At 34.9% G+C, this 24322-nt stretch overlaps 1 protein-coding gene across 1 annotated transcript in view; it reads right to left on the bottom strand.

Annotated features, from left to right (window-relative positions):
- The window catches only part of LOC122403124, a 95728-nt gene that overhangs the window by 10719 nt on the left and 60687 nt on the right, over window positions 1-24322 (bottom strand). Inside the window, exons 2-4 of the mRNA XM_043406461.1 lie at window positions 5618-5719; window positions 5381-5490; window positions 4033-4208 (exon numbers count right to left, since the gene is read on the bottom strand). Coding sequence (XP_043262396.1) covers window positions 4033-4208; window positions 5381-5490; window positions 5618-5719 — 388 coding nt within the window. The remainder of the gene's footprint in view (window positions 1-4032; window positions 4209-5380; window positions 5491-5617; window positions 5720-24322) is intronic.

The raw sequence follows: 24322 nt of genomic DNA, 5'->3' as shown, positions 1-24322 counted from the left end.
TTCAATTCGAATAACATTTCGTGCACTTCGTTCGATTGATGGTCAATAAACTCATACAATTTGTCGTTTAATGTAGAAATTCGAAGCCACTGGTTGTTGATTAACACATTTTGTCACGTCAACGTATTGCAAGAAGACAGTATTGTTACTGTAAGGAAAAATTGTTGTAAATCTAAATTGATTGATTCTACAATGTCTCTACTCAAAAATTAGGTATTCCTTAAATTTTCGTGTAGCGAATTCTGCGATTAGACGTAATTTTATCATCGCAAGTATAATTAAATTACACTTTGGCCAACTTTATTCGTAGTTTTGAAAACACTTCAGCAGGATCATTAGTATTCTATAGATGACATTTACATGTCGGAGGCGTGGAAACCGATCCTCTTGAATGGGTTCTGGCTGACCAGCTGGAGCTTTTTGCCGCGGTTACGCGGAGAGTACGAATGACTCGCGAAGTGAGTTTTATCGAGCGCGCGGAAAAAGGAAGGTAGACTCTCTGACGCGACATATCCGAGGCTAAAATTACATTTCAGGTTTCCCAGCACCTGCGCGCTATAGTCTTCATGAATAAATGGATCGTAAAACAGCGAGTCGACTCTATGATCGCAACCTTTGAAACGATCGAAAGAAAGATGGCCGAATTTATAACTGTTTTAGCACCAAAAATTTTAATAAGGTATCGTTCTATAAGTTTCAAAGTATCATGAAAGTACAATTACATATTTATGGCAAACGTTATAAGAAAGTTGTGAAACTAGTTGATGAAATTGATGATCCACAGTGAAATAAATTTTAACTCGCTGACATTAAACGATTTTAACTTTTGAACAATTGCGTGAAACGTAAACATTCAAACTGATTTTTAAAAAGAAACTCTATATTAATACATTGCGTAGAAAAATCTTATTCGAATTGTTACTTGATAATTAGACTGCGGATCTTTATATTTTTATTAATAGAATTAATGAAACGGGAGCGTTGTAGAGGGTTGTCTCAATCCCTAAATATAATAATTCGTATCTTACTTTAAGTGTTTCTTATATCTTTTCGTATTAAGTTCATTCTCTAGTTTTTTGAGAATTAAAATTTTCCATAAATGTATAAACATCCGCAATCTATTAATTACAATGGTGTTTTTGCAACACTTGAATATGTTTAAAATTGTACACTGTCAACAAGATGTGTACCTACGACCATAAGTAAGATTATATTTATGGACAGTAGTGCACATTGTTTTTTCGTCATTTTACGTGTGTATGTAAATGTCTTCAAAAGCATAAAAGTAAGTTGTAGGAAATCCCAGTTTCTACATTTAGCTTAGAATTAACCTCTTGTTGACATCTGTGTTCTTCAAAACATAGTTGATTAAAAGAAAAATTAATTTTTTACACTTTTTTCTGTTTACATGTATAAGTATAGAAAATAATGAATAATCTGACTTATATTATTATTGTATATTTTTGAGTTATTATTCAATTCATTATCAATTATATATTCTTGAGTTTCTAAAAATCACTTCGTATTTCGAATAACGGACAACTATTTTAAATAAATACGTCTCAATAGCCTCGCCTTCTCTACTCGAAGGGTTAACGAACGTGTCGGCTCGTTAAAATATTTGGTAAAGGCGCGGTTAATTATTGACTTAACACGGCGAGTATCTCTCGTTGTCCTCGTTCTTTCCATAATTCATATCGATCCGCAAATCTAAGCGAAAACGGTATTTTTGTTAAGGCGATCGTCTCATTTAGAATTTCAAAAATATCGATTCCTCTTTTGTCACATTTCCTTAAAATTTTAGATTTTAAAAACACGTAGACATTAGATTGAAATTCGAAAAATTAACAAAGCTTTGAGACTTGAAAGGTACAAATTGAAGCGTTCAAATATGGTAGCTGTAGCACCTGTAAGTAAACTATAGTAATGACATTTTATAACTTAATCATACATAAAATGTCATTAGTGTACAAATATACTTACAGATTCTACAGTTACATAAACTTGATTTTTGTCACAAAGGTGGCTCAGTTTACTTCTCATTAACTTCTTTCGCACTTAACGAAGGATTTCATATGGTTAAATTAATCGCTGAATTTCTATAACGATTCTGATTAAAGTAATTACAGTTGTCTGTCGCGGCATCCAATTCCAATATCAGCTTTTGTAAAATGTAAAGTAATTATGGCTGTATCGCCGGAACAACAATCAAAATGATGAAACACAATGAAAATTTCACTATTTTTCATTAAAATTCCACAATATTTTTTGTTGGCAAGAGACTTATTCTCATGCAGTTTTTCTTCTGAAAATCTAGAATCTAATTTTAAAATTATATTTTCCTTGATTTCCTTTAATATGGTTTCATATTGGGAAAAAGTTAAAAAAATACTATACTAATTACACTACTAATATAATCTATTTATCTACAACTGCAGATAAATAGATTATGAAAATGTATTCACAAATATTAATACTATTTAAGAATAACTTTTGTATATAGGATTTAAGGGGTTATTTTAGTTTAGAGTTTCATTTTTTCGGTGTTTTGGGGTTTTTTTTAAAAAAAAAGTATAAGTTTCTTAATTTCAAGATTTTGCATACATATTTATTTATGGTTTACGAATGTTCACAATTTTTTTCAAGTGAAAATAATCAAAACTGACTGAATTATGTGCAATTGAACAAGGTTCCTTTAAAAAAAGTGTCTTACTGGCTAACACGATTTCGATCATTCTGCTTATTTGAAATGAAAAAGTCAAAGCGATTCTTGATTACCATGACTGAGATTATGACGTGAACTAGAATGAAAATAATAGTAAAAATTTACAAAATGGCACTTTGAATCTTAAATATCGATTTTCTTGACTTTTTTTCACGTTTAGTGAGCTAAAAAAACAATAAGAAAAATTTTTTTTTTATTTTGGTCTACAATCATACTGATCAAGAATCCTTTTAATTTTTTCATTTTAGATAAGCAGAATGATTGGAATCATGTTAGCCAGTAGGACACTTTTTTAAACTCAATAGTTTTTTAAATTCAAAATGTCGAAATTAAGAAATTTATAGTTTCTTTGTAAAAAAAATCCCTAGAAAGATCAAAAAAAGAAACTCTAGACCAGAATGCCCCCTTAAGAAACCTAAATAAACATTACAAGTCTTTAAAAGACAGCGTACCAGCTCGTTAATTTTTATGCATTGCACCATTAGTTATAATACAACATTGTGCATTTAAATCAGTGTTAATATTTTTGAAAATTTTATAACATTGCTCAGTTTTGGTCATCACTGTAAATAGCTAATCATCGAATTTCTTAAAAATCATGAGAAAAGATAGTATCATATCTATCACTAGTTTCGAACACCTATTAATGAAAATCAATTACGTTCCAAACATTAATACAGTTTCTTTTTTCTGGTTTATATTACACTAAACTAAAATACATAATCTTACGCGAGTTAGTCATGTGTTGTTTTTGTTACTATCGTTTAAAAATGATGGGAAAAGATAGTACCATGCCTATCACTAGTTTGGAACACCTCTTAATGAAAATCAATTACGTTCCAAACATTGAGACAGTTTTTTCTAGTTTATATTATACTAAACTAAAATACAAAGCCTTACGCGAGTTGATTGTGTGTCGTTTTTCTTATTATTATTTAAAAATCATAGATTCTATTGTTCCGTCATTGTAGCCGAACCTTCAACGCTTTGTCTGACCAGGTACAGTCTCGTTTCACTGCTGTCACCCTATAAATTCTCGAGCGATTGCGAAACGGTTCGTTCGCCCGCGAGCCACTCGAATGAAAGGAAGGCTTCGTGGCGGATCTTAACTATTACTTTTCGACGCCACTTACTGTCTACTAGAGTCTATTAGGTGAAGCTGTCCTCGATGGAAAGACGCAACTGTTGCCCGTGCAGAATCGGTTAGCCGCGTGCAACAGCTGTTCCGTGTTCTTTGACGCCGCGCTCGAGAACGGTGCAGCAAATAATCGACATCTGAAACAAGTATTAACGCAACGAGAACTCACTCGGGTTCCTGAAAGCCCGCTGGAAACACGCTGCGCCGAACCGTGGTGTGATTGGACGCGATCGAGATTCCGGGCTTCACCAAGACCTCGGTGATAACACACTTCACCGTGAACGTGTGCTTGCTCGAATCAGCGGGCTCCTCGACTATTATCCGATGGAAGTATACCTTCTGGCCCTGTACAATGCAATTACACGTCTGCAGTTTGACTCGAATCCAGGGGTATCCTCCTACGCGAGGGAAACAATGGAAACTAGACGCGACAACTTGGGCTCGATGCGGACGAGCGACTTTTTCAAGCTAGATCACGTATATCTTTCTTTGTTTATTCTACTAAAAATAATCAGCAACGTTCGATTAAGTTTAGAGCTTCTTCCTTTCCTTTTTTCCCCTTGCGATACAAAATTTTCTTTTCTTTTCTCTTTTTATGTATTTTTTTAATCACGTTCTATTTACTATTTTTATACAATTATTATCATATTTTATTTTATTTTGTCAGGCTGAAGATCGCTTGAATAAGTTTCGAAACGTTCACGTTTCAAGGGGGTATTCTGCCCTAGAACGCAATTTTTTCATTGTACTTTGAACATTTTTAGTGGGAAAGATAAAATATTTTTGTACCCAGTTTAAATACATATATTTAGATCTATGCTTGAAAAATATTCATAATTTTTTTCATATAAAAATATTAAATATTTTAGAAGTCACGTTAATTTTAGCGAAAGTCCTTCAAGAAAAAGATGTCCTTATGGTTGCCACGAAAGTCAACAAGCACATTAATCAGTATGGACGTGGTCGTAGTTGGAGCTAGAATAATACACTTTAAAACCAAAGAATCTATTCTCTGTGTTTTTCAAAATATTTAATGTACTAAGGAAAATAGTAAAAACACGTGTGCTGAAAATTTCCTCCAAATTTGTTATCAATCGGTCCAGTAGGATTTGAGCTATCATGGCAACCATTTCGAAAAAATCGCGTTTAAAGTTTTATATTACTGTGCAAAGGTGTAACAACAAAAAAGATTCTATACTAGAATACCTCCTTAAATTAAATTTCACAAATATTGGGTCTTTTGCTCGTGTAAAAACTGAAACATGATCAAATTTCTATTGGTATCGAATAAACGGAAAAAAATCAATTATGAGTCAGTGATCTCCGTCGTATGATATGCAGAAGAAACATTGTGCCCCGTGGCTTGTTAACAATTTGAGAAGGAAATGGCGTCCGTAATGGAGTCGTGTAAGTCACCAGTCGCGGTCAGCCATCGACTTTAAATTCTACATTTTAATTATTCGGTTGTAGCCGTCCCGTCGCGTTATCGGCAACCAGACCTCGTAATTATGTCCTACCGTGACTTTGTTCACGACTTTCGTGATACCACATCGTAATATGTCCTCCTCCAGGAGCGATAATCGGAACGTGGCGACGCCGTTGCTCAGCCGGGCTTTGCAAGCCTCGTCTGCAAAAGAAGATACATTTCAGCGTACAAAATACGCGTGCGCAAAACACCGCTTCCCGTTTATATTTCACTGGCACGCCGGTAATGCTGTGGCTCCGCGTAGACAGAAACACGAATCGATCTTTACCTGGAAAGTCCTTCAGCTGCTGGAGATATATACTCGCCTGTGGACTGCTCCTCACGATGTCGACATCCATCCACTGCTCGGAGCATCTCACTTTGCTCTGAACTGGAACGAACAAGCGAGAGAAAATATCAGAATTTGTCCCGTAAACGGTTTTCGATTTTAATGCAAGACGATTGTATTATTTGAGAACCAATACCAATGGTCGGTAATAGTGCATTGAATTTCGAAAAGAAATCAGTATATTGTAGATTTATCAAACTCCAGACCAGTTGCTCTTAATACTTTTTAAGGCTATAGCCTCGAACTTATGTAACGTTTAACGATTTTGTTCGAAAGAACTTTAACTTTTTCAAAGCAGAACTGTTTCTGTTCGACTAGATCTTTTTCCCATTTTTGAAAAAAATAAAAATTTGTTATCTGTGCATAAATATATAGAGTGTAAGTATGTGGCAATGCCTCTCGCACTCATCAGTAGAGGGCTACGCGCAATTTATCACTCCCACAAGTACTCGACTGATCTATCCCTATACAGGGTGTTCGGCCACCCCTGAGAAAAATTGTAATAAGAGATTCTAGACGCCAAAATAAGAAGAAAATCAAGAATACCAATTTGTAGATTGAGGCTTCGTTAAAAAGTTATTAACGTTTACAGTTCTGCCGGTCGAACGACAATCTGCAAATTTTTTTCTCGAAAGTACGTAGGATATCGGGGGTATGTCTATTCACCAAAAATTATTGCAATTGACCCCCGCAATCGAAAATAATTTTTCTAGAACGATTTAAAATTTTTTAATTTTGTCGACAAATTCGTACACTTACCCGAATTTTTTTCTCGAAATTATGTAGGATTTCGGGGGTGTGTCTATTTATAAAAAAATGATTGCAATTGACCCTCACAATCGAAAATAATTGTTCCAGAACGATTTGATACTTTCCAATTTCGCCGAAAAATTTTAGCACACCCTCGTGTCGATTTTTCATAAAAATTCGTTTTTGATTTTTAGTAATTTTCTTTGACGCCCTACAGAAAAGTTGTCTAATACTTTTTTGTAGGTATCCATGAGCTCTACTTCGCAATCAAATTTCAACGAAATACGTTCGCTAATATAGGAGTTACGGTTGTTTGAAAACAAGACTATTTTTATGGGGGTTTTCTCACTTTACGGGGTTAAGGAACAACTTTTCGAACATTCTTAGAATTTCTACATATACTTCACCAAAATACTAGTAGTATGCATTTCAAAACATTAAAATCCTTCAATCCGCTCAGAAGTTATGATGTTTAAAATATACGCACGAAATTTCAGGGGAATCATTCATGTCTCTGGTCAGACATCATATTTCCGGTAAGAAATTTTTTTCTCGATACTGAGTACAATTTCTGGGATATGTCTGTTCACCAAAAATGTTTGTAATTGACCCCTGCAACCGAGATAATTTTTCCAGAACTATTTGAAATTTTTTAATTTTTATCGAAACTCTACTTACTTACGTATCGGCAGCCTTACAGTTTTGTGAGTGAGAGCAACTATCGTGGGTACACAGCTGTTCGCAGATTGCTGTTCTACAGACGGAATTTTAAACGTTAATATCATTTTAACGAAGCCTTGATCAACAAATTGGTATTCTTGATTTTCGTCTTATTTTAGCTTCCTGGCATCTCCTATTAAAATTTTTCCCAATGATGGCCGAACACCCTGTATATACGCTCCTCGACCGAGCATTGATCAACCCGTCGCGTCGTTTAAAGCAGAGCCTGCTAGAGTTGCTTTAGTATCAATATTTATTGATACATAAATATATATACATTATTATATTTATTTAGTGAGAATATTGGAGTCCACTAGCATAACACGAGAAACGCCTTCCCCCTTTCGTTTTCTTTTCTTTCCTATCTCGGTAGATATGTGAAACTGTTTTTTTTTTATAGCGAAAAAGTTAATAGTAGTAAAGAAACCTGACTGCTATATCAGAACAAATTGAAAATTGTAACAATTTCGTTCAACCCCGTGTAAAAGTCGCGCTGATGGCTTCTTCTTCGACGCAGCAGAAATCCGGTCGGTCCGCATTAAGGAAATTGTAATTCAGGTAGCTGAAGGAATATCGTGGAACCAGTTTCGCAGTGAACGTTGATAAAATATCGCTTGATATCGTTCCGGTGGATAGACGTTTCGGAAAAAGGGTAGGAAGAGAGGTTTCGAAACGCGCACAGCACGATCCCGGCGAGCGACGGACACTTGGAAAAGAAGACGAAGAAGAAGGAGTGCTGGCTATAAGCCTCGCAAACTAACTTGCAGTATACCACGGTAATTGGCCCATAAAGTCGTAAACGTCTCGACCTTGAAAAGCGACCAGCTCGACACTGGGTGCTCGAGAGACCCTCGCTGATGTATATCCCACTGGGTTGGTCCCTGTTTATTCGCGGTACTCGATGATAGATACTTTCACCGTTCGCGAGTAATGTCTGCAGCGATACACCGAAACCACCGATTTACATTATCGCGATGCGAAAGAAAACGCTCTATTCTCCGGCCCCCAGGTACGGACAGACCAGAAGAAATCGCCGAGTATCCTGCGTGATCGTTTCCTCTCCGGATAATTGAATTTCCAGTCATAAATCTCGATCCAGAAATAAAACGCGACCAGCCGATGCTCTTACAGCGATCGACGACTACTTCGATCGCGAGCCACGATCCCGTGGTTACGATTGGTCTGTGTCATCGATAATAGCTCTCCAGTGGAAGATTAGAAAATTAAACGACCGATAATTGAGACTGCCGACCAGACGTCGAACGATAAACGCGGGAAACGATTTGGTCCAGTAATTGGATTCAGGGATAACAATATAGGACGCTTGCAAACTAAAAGAGTAGTGAACAAAAATATCGACTGAAATGGTATTGTATTGTATTAGAATTTTTCTAACCGTTGATTATGGTAAATGTTTGCCGAGTAGTGTATATCCAACCCAACGTAATCTGGTCTAACTTATTCTTCGGTTTTTATTACTTGATAACTTCGTTTCATTCAAAGTATGGTTAAATTAGGGTAGGCTAGATTTTTATTAATTTTTATCAATTTTCTAAAAATATAATGTAATCAATTTAGTCTCTTTCAAGCAAAATGTAAAACATTTTTGTTGTTCTGTTTAGTATATACAGTTACTCTTACTCGTATTCGTACACTTTAATGGTGATTTGCTATAAATGAAAAATATTTGTTTGTTATAAATTGAGCCGTTATTTTTTATATTGATACAAGTCCATTTTTGCATACATTGTGATATTTGAGGGTTTGTCTTTGAATAAATTGAAAACAAAAGTCAACGGTCATGCCACGTTGAAAACACCGATTCTTATCTTTCAGAAACATGGTTTTATTAAACTTTTCCTGTAAGAAAAAGATATTCCTTCTATAGAAAATATATATTATTGGGCATCACATTGTGATAAATTTGAAAGAAAAATAGATATAATATCTTAACTGTTTCATAATGAAACAATGATTCATAATGAATGTTAGATGGGTGATTGCTTTGGAAAACACAACGTATTGTTGATTTGTATACTGTTTATATTATTTACATTTCTCTCTCGGTTTTATAATTGACATTGCTTACCCGTTAATATTAAATAAAATAAAATAAAATTACTTCGTAAGTAGAAGTTGCATAACTAATAAACAACATTTGATAAAAATAAATGGAAAGAATTTATAAGAAACAAGTTTCTTTTCATTTATAGCGAATCACTATTACAGAGTACGTGTACGAGTAGGAGTAATTGTATGTAAACAATCGTAATGCAATGGTGAAGATATACATACATTTTTTCGTCCTCAGAAACTTTCATTAGAAACTATTTCTAATTAATTTGTTTAAATTTAAGTCGATGAGCTATCAACTGCTTTCAAAGGCAATCGATCAATTTTATAGGAACAGTTTGAAACGATTTTCTACACTGATATTGTAGATCAAAAAGAGCAATACGAAAATGGTAGGAACTATAAGTTGGAATATCATAACACGAGATTAAATTGGAACCTCAATAAACGTAACAAGTTAAATGGATGATGACATGATGACGGAAGCAATGAAATTACGTACACGTGACAGCGGCCGTTAAAATATTAAACGTTCTCTTTGATATTTGTACTTCGGAGCCCTTCAGAGTTTCTACGAGTCCTTCTGTAATTAAATGACGGTTCTCCGATGTAACATTAGTGGTTTTTCAATCAAACTCTGGAATTCTTTTGATGTTTCCTGATGTTTATGATATATTTTCAACTATAGAATTGATGATTCGTTTTACCGTCCGACGTAAAATGTCCTCATATAAGAAAAACCCAGCAATTTAATAATTTATTTTTTGATTACTCTCACTCTTCTCAACTCTGACTCTGATCAATTCTTTATCAACTCTTTGATTCGTGTACGACAATCTTGCTCACTATAGTAATAGATTAATTGTTAATGTTGTTATTTGTTAATTGTTATGTAACATCATTATGTACCTACATATTTAAAAAAAAATTAAGGCAGTTAAGAGTAATTTGCTACTTATGATATATTGTTGTAGTTAGAAAAATCTAATTCTTGCATGTGGTTCAACTATTATATTTATTTTTTATTTGTTGACCGCTTTCAAAAGTATTTGTAGGGTAATCTTGTTTTTGAAAATGAAAACCTATATTTTTATTTACAGATTTTTATTCTACACAAAAAAGGACGAAACTATTGTATGAAATATGTTTTTATAAAATTTTATCTTACAAGGATATTTAATAAAATAAAAACTATATTTACTTATGAAACTTCTTTATTTTTTTCATGACTGAATGTTGACAAATTAATAACAATTACACTCTTTCACGTGGTTCTTTTGGAAGAGATTTAAAATGGAGAGCATTTTGAAAACATTTTATGAAAATGGGGGCACTGAAGTTTTTTTCGTATTATGAACAATAATCTATCGTTTCAAAATTTTGTTTATGTTTTAGGGATGTAAGCGTCCACAGTGATTCCTTATGAAGTAAAGAAGTCACGTAAAAATGTGTAATCGTTATTGATTCGTTATCATTTAGTCAATAAAAATAAAGATGTTTCATTAGTAAAAATTTTTTATTTTATTAAATATCCTCGATAAAAAAATGTTTCATATATAAGTTTGTTCTTTTTTTTGCGTAGAATAAGAATTTGTAAATAAAAATATAGATTTCCATTTCCCTTTAAATAACTTTGAATGCGCTCAATAAATAAAAAATACCGAGCAACTTTTATATTTAATATTTTTTCCAAAAATGTGTTGTTTTCGAGATATTTAGATTTAAAGTTTTAAAACGAACACCTCGTATAGGCTAAATTACATAACTATCCTGAATGACTCTTAAAGTATGAGTTCTGCAAAAAAGTGTTTCATATAAAAAGTTTACGATATCAAATACCCCCGATATTACCCCCCTTATCACCCCTCTACTGATATGTCCATTTACTGAAAAACACTTTCTAACACTTTAGGCGATTCACTTCGTATTTAAACCAGATTTTTTATTGTACACCAGAAGAAGGTATCGATATTGTATATCGATTAACCTTGAGCTGCGCAGTGGCATATAAAAATGAAGGGGAGACGTAAACTTAAAGCGATTTCTTTATCGACAAATGTTAAACAATCATCAAAACTTTACAATTTCTAGAAGTGGAATTCTGGAATATTTCCGCAATTTTTATTAACCCCTCTTTTATATCTAGCACCGTCAAGTGTAACTAAATATTGTCGATCGATGGTTCTCTCGTTTAAAACGTTTGCCTTAGACCCTTTTCTTATTAACAAAAGTCACGACATTTAGAGTTTATGAGCGCCTTGTACACCGAGGATATTCGACTCATAATTTTAGCGCCAATCTCGGGAACAGCGATATTTCTACTCAAGAGACTTTGCGCGCGCATTTCACGGGCGGAGTAATAATTCACGATGAAGTATCATCGTCGCGTGCGCAACAGGGTGTTAAAGAATGCGGTGAACGTTCTCTAGGACAAGGGAACGGACGCGGGAAAATTTCACGCGAGTTCCGGCTCGTTTACGAATGGTAAACATTGCCAGTCACCGATCTTCCATGCTTGCTACTCTTTAATCTATTTTTTGTACGCATTCCGGTTGTCTCGAGGCAGTACGATTACGCCAAATGAGCAGTTGATGGCAATCGGATATATGGAATTTGTACACCTGTGAATCGTGACGAACGTAGCTTGACGTCTTAACATCGACGGAATTCGTTTTGATTTGTTTGCTTAAACGTTCCCGTTTAAGAGTCCTCGAGCGGAATTCTATTGGATTCAAAATTTAGATCCACGAGAACAAAACTATCACTTTGGTATTTTCGTATTGTCACGGTTGAGTAAAATAATAACTTAACAGCAAATTAAATTTTTGAATAACATTAAATATTTGAATATCACATTTACATAAATTACATAATCGAATGTTCCGTTTAACACAATTCCAACCTAGAGACTCTTTAAAATATTTGGTTATAATATTATTTATAAAAAAACGAAGAGGATCCCCTTTTTTAATTTACGTTAAGATAAAATCAATCTCTTAACAATATCTGCCGTATAATTCCAATTGCACGCATCATAACCGTTTCATTAATTAGATAAACACGATTATTTAATCCGAATCTCAGCTAACTGTTCATTATAAATAAGACAAACATTTGTCTTCACACAGAACGTGCCACAAACATACTTAAAACACTTTGAGCAAACAACGATTGTCTTGGTTAGTTTTTACACTATCTCGTGTTTACGAAGACTTTTATTGCGACACTCAAGAATACCCTCGATTGCATTTAGAACTTGTTTCTCATTTCAGTAACGTTTTATTACTCGCTCTTCAACCAAAAGTGTTATAAACTGAATTACCAGCTATTACAGAAAGAATCATCTTTGGTTCCACTTGGTTTTATTTCATTCTGAGCAATTCGAAACAAAAAGTTAACAAGATATGACTTTCCAGTTTTTATATCGGTTATCAAGTTCAAAAAATATAAAATACAAAATACAATAGCTTTTATAATACATAGTTCGAGATTGCATTACACGTCCAAGGAGGGTTGTTTCATATTCATAACGAGCTTAAGTCTTCTCTTTAATCTTATTTATTTCTTAACACTAAACCTATATTATGAAACATGTTTTCTTTTAAATATGTTTTCTTAACAATTGGTCATTTGACCAGTCATGATAGGAATAGGTATAAGTGAAATGTCGGTAAATTCAGTTTTAATTAAAATAAATGAATATTATCAATTTTAAAAAGAGCTGATTTTAGGAGTCTCATTACTGGGAAATCTTAGTACTATTTAATTAAAATAATTTTTTAAATAGAAGAAAATGAGTTCTATTTATTTTAACTAATTGAGTATAGATCATAGATATTATTAAATAATCATTATTAAAAGGGTCTAATAAAAATAAATTTATATTCAAATAAACTATACGAGAAAATTTTCAAGTAAATTTTTGTGTGTTTAATTTTTTATTCGAACAATTTTTTATTTGAATGGAGTGTTATTCTTGATTGTTATTCGTTATCCGCCATTCGAACAAATTAATAGAATGTATAAAATGGAGAATTCCTTTTTTTTTAAATATACAAAATTAGATTATTATTATTCTTCTTCTTTTGTTTTGTTTAGAGTCTTTATTAATATGAACAACTAGCAATACCAATGCAATTTTGTGATGTAATTTCTAAAAATAAATAATATAATTTAAATTTATTTATATGTTCCCTAAACTCAATCTGTTATGATAAATGAAACTTAAATCGAGCTTGTGGCATGTATTATGTTTGTCGCCATAGCTGCGACAGTGGAGTGCAAAAGGCTAATTAAGAATCTTTCACGTTTTTTCATCACCTAATCCAGAACTATCACTCATCTATATGTATGTGAGTGACATGACTTTTCACTAAGGAGCTAAAAAAAATTAATTTTCAAGATTAGATGTTAAAGAAAATAAATCTAAATAAGACTCTTGAATGTTAATGCGGATGTAAAAATAAATTTAATGACAAATTGTGGGAATGTTGGTTTCCAATTGTTTAAAAACAAAGTTTCGTTTTCGTGGACAATTTGAGGGATTTAGTTTGGCATTCAACGTGTTAAAAGCGGATATGTTTGAGAGTATGCACTGCCACCAATTTTAATTAAAACACCCAAGAATGTCACTGAAAAAATGTGTAAATAAACCTTGTAAAGACTGCAATAGGTGTTACAGTTTATTTGCAAAAAATTACCCGAGAAAGTTAAAAGAAAAACGCACTTTCACACCAGAATACCCCCTTAAGGACGTATTGCTGTCTAGATTGTCATTTATTCGGTCGTTTTTATAATTTTTTTAAAATGATAGATAGGCTGTTTTGTACTGAAATTTTTCAGATATATTTATTCATCTTATAAGTACGTACAGTTTTTTTTTCATAAAAAAATATTAAAAATTGTAGGAGTTATAATTTCTTGTTTAAATGCGTTTTTTTAAACTGACCTCCATGATATTTCAAGATCTAGCAGACCAATTGACTTCTTTGGAGAGAATATTCAACAGACACGCCTTTATTCATCGAGATTTTGACTTCTCCCTAGTTCCTGCTATAATTACACCCTTCCTAATGAAGATACTTTAGCCCCCTCTGTTTCAGATTAGCGAATCGGTTGAAATCGTGGAAGTCAGTGGAGCACCGTTTTCAGAAGAGCCATTAAACAAGAAGTTTTAACTCCCACAATTTTCAATACTTTTTAATGAAAAACATATTGTACATATTTGTAAGATAAATATATCTGCAAAATCTCAGTACAAAACAGCCCACCTATTATAAAAAAAAATCATAAAATGTCGAAAAAATGACATAGACAGCAATACACCCTTAATGAGTGTTGTTGTTGCTCGAGCTTTTCCCGAAGATAATTCACCGTCGGTTTCCTTCCCATTTGTCATCGCTGACCTCACGCGATTGATATCGTAGGCCTGGAGGAACGTCACCCACGCTGTTCGAGTCCCCGCGCGGATCCCCGGTTTCCGCGTGTCCATCAGCGCATGGTTAACGCGTAAATTACGTGACCGCGCGGCGTGTCGCTTTCAAATAGCCCCGGGGGCCGGTGGTCTTTTCCATTAGCAAGTTTAAACGCTCTCCTAGGTAGCACCACCACCTGTGCGATCCTCCGGCGATCTCTCGACGAAGGTCCGTGACCTTAAACTTCTCCCTCCCCTCTTTCGTTCGTTCTCCTCCTTCTTCGTTCCTTTTTTTTTTGTTCTTTCATTTTTGACATCCGCTACGTTTTTGCCCGGCTCCTTTATTTGCTCCAGCCCCGGTACCAGGTTCAAAGATTCCCGGCCCGACTGCCATGTCGAGAATCGTTCGCGTTTCTTCGTTTTCTTCTCCTTCTGCCGGTTCTCGTCCCTTCGTCTGTTACCGTTCGCTTCTTTGTGTTTTGATCCGCGGCGTCGTCGCGTCGGTTCGAAGTCACCGGTCGCCGCGAGAGATCCTGCACCTCCCATTCCTTCTTCCCTTTCATTTTTTCCCCTCGTCTCCTACGTCGCCGTGTGTCCCTTCGCGGTGTCATTTATTTACCCCGCTGTCAGACGCGTCGGACGACTTCCTGTTTCGGTTCTTCAACGTCGCGTCTGCGGGCCCCAAAGGCGAACGAACCAACGGCAACTTTTTTCTTACAACCATTGGACACTCTCATTCCCCATTGTCTTCATAATTTATATTATCGATAGGGATCCGTTTTCATCGGCGAGGTAAGGGTGCGTCTTCCCTTGAGTCGAATACCGCACTGTGTGGGTATTTGCATCAAATGACTGGCCAAACGTCCATTTTCAAAATTCTGCCTCGAAATATTTTCATGCATAATGTATCGAGTCGAACCATGCGTATTTTCTAAGATGTCTCTATATCCTGCTACGTCCTCTATTTGTAGTTAGTTTTTGGATTTCACAACCCTAATTATTTTTTCACACTTTTTTCATAGTTACAAGTATATTTTTTATTTTTGGGTATCCACCAAAAATGACTAGAAATAAGATATATATTTTCTAAGATGTTTCTATATCCTGCCACATCATTTATTTGTAGTTAGTCTTTTATTTTCATTATATTAGGACTATGAATAAAATAACTTGAATATAATTTAATTTTTAGTTCTTTTTATCTGAAGGAATGTATATCTTTCTTTTAAAACATTTCTGCAGCGACTAACCCAACTCGAGCGTAGAAGAGCGTACGCGACGCAGTTCGCCTAAACTCACAATTCCTATTTGTTTCTTGTGTAAATATTCACTCTTTCTCAGAACCACACTCAAACTATTCACTCTTATAGACGAGATTAATTTTTGTTTGAAACTAAACTTACTTTTCAATACATAATCTTAATTATTCTTCCACCTTTTATTTTTACAAGTCAATTTCTTGTTGTTTTGATTTTTGGATATCCACCAAAAATGACTGCAGATGAGATACATATTGGTCACGTATTGTTTTACGAATTTCTACTGTCGCAGAAACAGTAAAGAACACTGGTGAGGAGCATGGAGAAGACATTCTAAAGATTCGCGTTCCTTTCGTCGCTGAATTCCTTTCAGCTCTTTTTCTAATACCACGAGAGCTTGGAATATTTCTTATAGAGATATTTTTAATGCCACTAACTCTAGCTTTTCCAATACTATGCAATATTCATTCTTCACTAAATTTATTGCTGTTATATCAGTTTGACGATATTATTATTCATATCAAATGCCTGTAATAATTATTTGTTACCGTTATGGAACAGCATTTCAAGAATAAAAGGTAATGCTTTTGATTGAACATTCGAATAACAGAGATTCCTACAACGAAGGATTTATTTTGTTTTCTATCCACATTCAACATTCCAAAATATACTTAGAATACTGAGTTTTAATATAATACGTCAAGAAGTTTGAGTAGCAAATTTTACCATGTCTTCGTGAAAAAGAATTTATCTAACAAAGGGTTAATTATGTGAATCGGTAAAAAAGAATGATGAAAGCGAAACTTTAAAATAAATTAAATTTTTCAATTTTTGAAATTTTTATTTTAAAAAATAAGTCGGAGATACAGAATAAATTTCTTTCATACAAGAAATTGTTTTCGAAAAAATCGATTTTTTATATATTACAAACATATATGACTATATTTTTATAATATAATTATAATTTTGCTTGTTTAAGTTGGTACACAATGTGTTAAATATGTAAAGCATCGTACGGGATCCCTAACCTTCTTTAACAAGTCTAAATTATTAAAATTCGGTCGATTCAGAATAACTTAAAAGCATTTAATTGCGTCATAGCATTAAATGAATTAAAAAAGAGGTTTGCCTACAATGGCAACTATTAATTCAATTAAAAAGATTAATTATTAACTAAATAATGAAGCTGAGTCGTTATCTAAAAAATTAATAAATTAATGGCGGGACACATGGGAATACTTAATTTTGCTGACCTCTGATCGAAGATATATGAAAACATATTTTTAAACTCTGTTTTGCTCGACTTTGAAATTTATTTGTAATTTGATTACTAATATTTTCTGTGTATGTCCAAAGCCACATGGAATGTAATGTAAAATGAATAATGGTATATACTTTTTACATGTGTAATCGTTAATTTTGAAGAATCAAGAGACGAGAAAGAAACAGATTATTTAAGCTTCAAAATGTTTCTTGATTGATCTATGGTTTATGTGCCTAGCATTGTTGTGCAATAGCATAACGCCTTTACGATAGACGCAAGACTGGTCGTTCTGCTTGCACTTTTTCTTGCACTTTCGCTAACTACTGGTCATACAGTGCTGCCGTAACTGCATCATTACGCTGCAGTAACTCGTATTAAATTATTCCTTTGCGATCCCACCACGTGCAAAAAAGAATCTTCCTTCCATGAAAGTTGGCTTGGGAATCCTTTTAAGGTCGTTTATTTTCATCAATCTACGTTTTTTTCAAACGGCATTACATTGGTGATCCACCATCCGTAATAATTTATCTAACAATAGGTCATTTCCGTACGAGGACAGAAATTTAAAGACTATACTTATACTATTTGCCTTGGTCGTGTCTAACAAGTTACGTGGAAATGAACCCTCGACAGAATACAAAACTACTGTCGTGTACGAATTTTCCACCGACGATGTTCGGAAAGTTAAACCCGTACTTCGCACGCCGACTTAACTTTGTGCGAATATTTTACGTTTGAAAGTGGACTGTATTTAAAGTTATGATGGATATGCAATGCGGTGACTCGAAAAAATGAATACTTGTCGGTTTGATGATGCTCCGAAAAATTCTTGTTGAATCCTGTGGCATCGAATCGCGCGCCAGCCGCGAAAAGACGCGCGACTAGGTGTGCATGAGTGTGTGTATGTCTGGGCGAATCGAAAAGTGCGAAAGATGGAATGTTTGTAAACGATTGTATGATTGGTGAGGATGAGGGCAGAGAGCACGGCAGAGCGAGTGTGAGAGAGATAATGGATGAGAGGAACGGTGAGCGATTGGAAGAAGTGTGCCAGAGTTTGAACGACAGCGAAAGCAAGCGGTATCGAGTAGAGAATCTGTTAATAAAGAGATTAAATTAAAAACGCCCGTGGTCTTTTAAACTCTCGGTCCCCGGGATTCCGACAATCCTTTATTTCTGAGCGAGCGTCGCTCTTTATACAGTTCTATTTGGGCGGTTACTAATATGCGAAAAACACTGATAGGTTACAAGATTTTGTAAGGCGTGAACGGCCAGCCCCTGCAAGAAGGGGTGGTGTGGGTGTCACCAAAATTTTCTGTTTTTGGCTGTGTCGGTGGTCGCGCGAAAGTGCTATTGTATCCTCGAAGGTTGACCGTGGCGTGCAATAAAACTAGACTCCTAATTGCTGGAAAAAACGTTTGTAACGGGCTTGATGCACAACTGCTAGACATCTGGTGCGCAGGTATGGAAAGAACAAATTTTGTTATATGACGGTATTTACAAGGCTCTTTCTGAGTTGGGCTCGTTTGTTATTTGACGGCCATACGGAGGGCTCGCGACGCGACAACTACATACCAAATAAAATGAAAATTACCATTTTCTAAATATGGTAAGAAAACAAGGTTGTTACAAAAGATAGGTCATAAAATGAAAAAATTGATAAAAGATAGTATGATATAGGTAAGGAAGCGTAAATTGTAGCTTTGATATAATGCTGCAAAAAGTGGTGTAATTTATGGTAATATATGTTGAACAACATACAATTTAGATCTAGAAATGTTGTAGTAATTAATATTGTTTCATTGGTTCGCAGAAAATCTTATCTTCATGATAATATTATCAATGGATTGTTGAGAGTATTTTAAAGAGTATTTAAGGCTATTTTTAATTATATATTCCAGAAAACTTTTAATTACAATTAAAAATAGTCCGAATAAAATCAAAATGAGTCGTATTCGCGATACAAATTATGTAAACATGATAAGCTTTCGTAATAAAATTAATTGCCTTCTGTGTACTTGCTAAATATTTGATGCTTTTTAATTTTTGAAAATTTCTTTTCACGGTTTTGTTGGCTTCTAGCTAATTGGACGTTGTCACGCACGGTCTCAAATTAAATCGAAAGGCAAATGAGTTAAGTGTCTGGAAGAAAGATCAGTCCCGGAAGGCATTACGAGGCGTATTAGATCAGGCGATTTATTTAACCTTCGTAAAGCCTGCGATGAAGAAAATATTACTCGACACTGTGTACATTCCACTTACTCATTTTACCACATTACTCTTAACTCGGGTCTGGTCTTTCTTTCTCCCTTCAGTACACTCGTTGACAATGAATCATGCCGCTTGAGGGGCATATGGCTCGATTCATGCTACACGTTGCACTTCTATTTAGTTGTCACACGACTAAAATGCTATAGACGGCGTCACTACAAAGGCATGACATATTCCGTATAATCATTATGCCACCATTTACATTACGGAATAAACCTAAACCATCATACATGTTTGAACAATGCTTCATTAACAGATCGACAGTTAACATTTATAATAGATTATTTTAGTGATATATGCATTTAATAGTATGTCATTCACGATATAAGATATGAGTTAATTCTTTTTTTTTTAATAGAGTTTCTGTAAGAAACATTCGAAGGATATACTGATTTTATCTACAAAGAAATTTCAGTGTCAACAAATTCAGTTACTACATAAAATGAGAGATGGGCTCATTATCAAACACTGTTATATTTCTCGACCTATAATGTCAAAAAAATATAAGAATATGGTGGACATACCATCTGTGTATCATGACTATTTCTAAGTTCGACCAATTTTAGAAATGCCTAGAGTGGGGGAAATGAATTTTGTTGCTTCTCTCGGATCAAATATGACCCAGTAATTCAGAAAATCACACTAAAAATCACCCACTATAATTGTTCTTTTTAAAATATTTTATTTATAGTATTACTCTTTTGAATGTAAAGAATGGCACAAAATTTTGTAAAATACCAATAAAGAATTAACACATGTAGTATAAACACGCAACAAAAGTGCCTAACGATGAGACTTGTCCATCTATACAATTTTAGGATTCTTTGAACTATATTCGTAAACAATTATACAAAAATGTTATTTAGTGCTTTTCGACTTATCTTTTTCATATAGAATCACTCTTGTGTAAAACAAATATCAAGAAACATCTACGAAATTAAAAATTTTATCTCGGATCTCGCAGATCCAAGAACAGTACGATCAAATAATATTTTAATTCCTGGATTGATAGCGTAGTATAAATTTTAAATATTGCGAAGCCGTCGAAGAAGCATCGATACTTCCTAAAAATTCATACGACCGTACAAAATTATTAAAGCGTTTTAATATGATTGCAAAGCGATTCTGGATATGCGTCACACCGCGGGAGTGCCTTCCCGAATACAATAGACCGCGTTTCCTCTTCGTTTGTCGCACGCCGCGTTTCACAGTTAGATGCGTGGTTACCTGTTTTAATAATATATGTATGTAGACAGTTATCGTAAACCTGTATACCGATTGTCACATTTAGTCCTAAAGTTTTTTTTTCCTTCCGCGAACATCCAACGCCGCAAGACCAGCAGCATTCGTGACCTCCTCGCATCTTCTTTATTATCATATTATTTCTCCGTTTCTTTCCGCCATTAAATCCGAGAAAGACGCACTACCCTGCTCTGAGAATTCTATTCCTCTTCTCCCTCCGTTCCGTATCCGTGTTTCGTTTCCTCTTCTGGATCTATATCCGAGATGGAGATCTCTTTGGCCTCCGTGACCTTTTGTTTCCGTGATTATTTTGTGTATTATTACATTATTTTATAATGTATTGGGTTAGCAAAAAAGTAATTTCGGTTTAGTAGGCTGAAATAAAACTCATATTCTTTATACACAAAATAAACTTGAATCAATTATGTATTTTCCTTCTTGTTCAATCACCTTCTGCCATCTTCCATGCAGTTTCATGATTCCACGTTCATAGAAATTTTGGTCTCTAGCAGTAAAAAACTGAACCAGGTGCGATTTCAGATCCTCATCATTTTTGAAAGTTTTACCATTCAAAGAGTTTTGTAAACTTTGAAATAAATGATAATCAGATGGTGCCAGGTCAAGGCTGTATGGGGGATGCGACATCACTTTTCAGCCAAGCCTCAATAATTTCTCACGAGCGACTATACCATAGATGTGTGAGGCCTTCTTTTGATGCGATTCAGCTTTATACAGGGTGTTCGGCCACCCGTGGGAAAAGTTTTAATGGGAGATTCTAGAGGCTAAAATAAAACGAAAATCAAGAATACCAATTTGTTGATAGAGGCTTCGTTAAAAAGTTATTAACGTTTAAAGTTCCGCCCGTACTGAATTTTTTTCTCGAAAATGCGCAGGATTTCGGGGGTATATTCTATTCACCAAAAACGATTGTAATTGCCTTCCGCAACCGAAAATAATTTTTCCAAAATGATTTGAAATGTTTTAATTTAATATTTTAATAACTTCTTAACGAAGCCTCAATCGAAAAATTGACATTCTTGATTTTCGACTTATTTTGGCCTCTAAAATCTCTCATTAAAATTTTTCCCAGGGATGACCAAACACCCTGTATGTGGTTTGTGCTGATTCATTATGCTTGCACAATGATCGTTCTCGAATGATATTACTGTAGACGACCCATTTGTCATCACCAGTGATGATTCTTTTAAAAAAAGAAATGCATTTGCGATTTTATTTCATTTAAATGAATTTCCTTCAATTCATGCAGAACCCAAATATCGAGCATCTTAGAGAGTCTAAGACATTTTAAGTGGTTTTCAATTGTTGTTGTGAGATACATTTAACCTACCTGCAATTTCCTGAACAGTTATATGATAATTCTCTTCAAATATAGCTTTGATTTGGTCATTATCAACTTTAGTAGGTCGACCAGAACGTTAGTCATCTTTGAGTAAAAAATCTCCAGAACGAAATATTTTAAACCAATTTTGACAGGTACATTCTATTATGCAGTCAACGCCATAAATTTCTACTATCTCTTTGTGAGTCTCAGCAGCTTTTCCCCCTTCACGGAAATAAAACAGTAGAATATGGCCAAAATGTTCATTTCTGCACTCCATATTAAAATGAACACTAAACTAACAGTTAGAAACAAAATTAGGCATACCTTGCTTCTAGTGTAACCTAAATGACTGATATCAAATACCAAAAAGGAAAAAAAGATAACACTGACGGAATTCTTGCAAAGCAATTACAACACTCACTATGCGTGACAAACGAAACCCAATTATACATGTATAATTTCAGTTTGCTCATATTATGATGATAGTTTTCTTAGAGGGCACATTCGAGTTGTTTGCTAGATTTATGACGTCCCCTCAAAGGCAGCCGAGTGCAAGAGGTTAACTAGTAAAAGTCCAAGTGCCGAGCCTCGGCAGAATTTAATCGACAGGGAAGAAAAATTCTGATTCAGCGCGCGATCGTATCTTGGAATTACAAAATTTACACTCTTTCTATTTGTATCGAGGAGGTTTCGCGGGAATTGACGGCTCCTCGATCGTTCGACGAGCTCGAGTCTCGCCGCTCGCGCAGCAATTACGTTCTCTAATCGAGACTGATGCCACTTTGACACTCTTTCACTAGCGGGGTGACTCAGCAGTCGGTATCGGCAGCGTGTGCAGCCTCCGGGCGATCTTTATTTCCCTTCGAGATTCAACGTGGATAACGTCCAACGGTGAAGCATGTTCGTAGATCTTCAGAAGGATCCGCGACCATGAACTTTGTCCTCTTTCTCCCTCTGCCAGTTTCTTTATTTCTCGCGTTTAGCGTTCGTGTTTCGAGCAGCACGCGGCCATCGAGATAGAATCCCCGGGGAAAGAGAATCGGTCGACGAGTGACCGGTTTCACTGTCGATAGCAGAGATATTCCTCCCGGATTTGCATGAATATTCCCCCCGAGCGTTCTCCGCTTCCGGTTGCCGTCTCTGTCGCTCGCGACCGCGCAACTTCTTTTCTCCGACTGTCTCGTAAAGTTGTCGAGGGTACCGGGAAGAATTGATGTAAATTGCGGCAACGGTACGATCGCCGGGATTACAATAATTTGAGGCCATTACTGGCAGAGTGTTAAGACCAGAGCGGAGCCGCGTAATTACGCGTCGTCGCGCGATCTTACGTTCTGCGAACGTTGCGAATACTTCTCTCCCGCCAGGGATCAAGGACATTTGTGTCCAGAGATAGAGAGTCTGGATATAAAACGGGCTCGTTGTACGATTAATTTTCATATTAATCACCCAGACTGCCCGACTAGAATCTTCTACGTTCGTCGTCAAAATTATAGAGTTCCCATATAAATTACGCACATCGAATCAAGTATTTTCGATTTTATGTCCCAGCTTTGCAATTTCTTTACCACCACAGTAGAGTTCTGATTATCCAGCACCCGATTAACCGGCATGTCACAGTTATTTCACACTAGCAAAGAAGTCACAGCCGCATGCATCCAGCGCAGTGACAATGATACGAAACAATTTTATCTATTTTATATAATGTATTACTACATTACCCACTCGATATCCTACGCACTTTCGAGAAAAAAATTCTTTACTGAAGACAATATGTAGCCAGAAATGTTTCTCCGAAATTTTATGCGTATGTTTAAAATATTATAGCTCTTGAAAGGATTGAAGGATTTTAATGTTTCAAAATGCAAACAACGCGTCTTTTGGTGAAGAATATGTAGAAATTCCAAAAATATTTGAAAAATTGATCCTTGACTTTTCTGTAGAGCGTCAAACAAAATTATTAAAAATCAAAAATGAATTTTTAAGAAAAATCAACAGAGGTGCCTTTTTTCGACAAAATTAAAACATTTCAAATTATTCTGGAAAAATTATTTTCGGTTGCGGAGGTCAATTACAATCATTTTTTGTTAATACACATACCTACGAAATCCTACGCACTTTCGAGAAAAAAATTCTTTATCGAATATACAGGGTGTTCGGCCACCCCTGGGAAAAATTTTAATGGGAAATTCTAGAGGCCAAAATAGGACGAAAATCAAGAATACCAATTTGTTGATGGACCCTTCGTTAAAAAGTTACTAACGTTTAAAATTCCGCCAGTATTGAATTTTTTTCTAGAGAGTGGGTAAGATTTCAT

Source organism: Colletes gigas, unplaced genomic scaffold, assembly GCF_013123115.1.
Source record: "Colletes gigas isolate AHSC1104 unplaced genomic scaffold, ASM1312311v1 Colletes_gigas_Sc00044, whole genome shotgun sequence".
NCBI lineage: Eukaryota > Metazoa > Arthropoda > Insecta > Hymenoptera > Colletidae > Colletes > Colletes gigas.
Note: the sequence above shows the minus strand (reverse complement) of the source record. Positions and strands in the feature narration are given on the sequence as shown.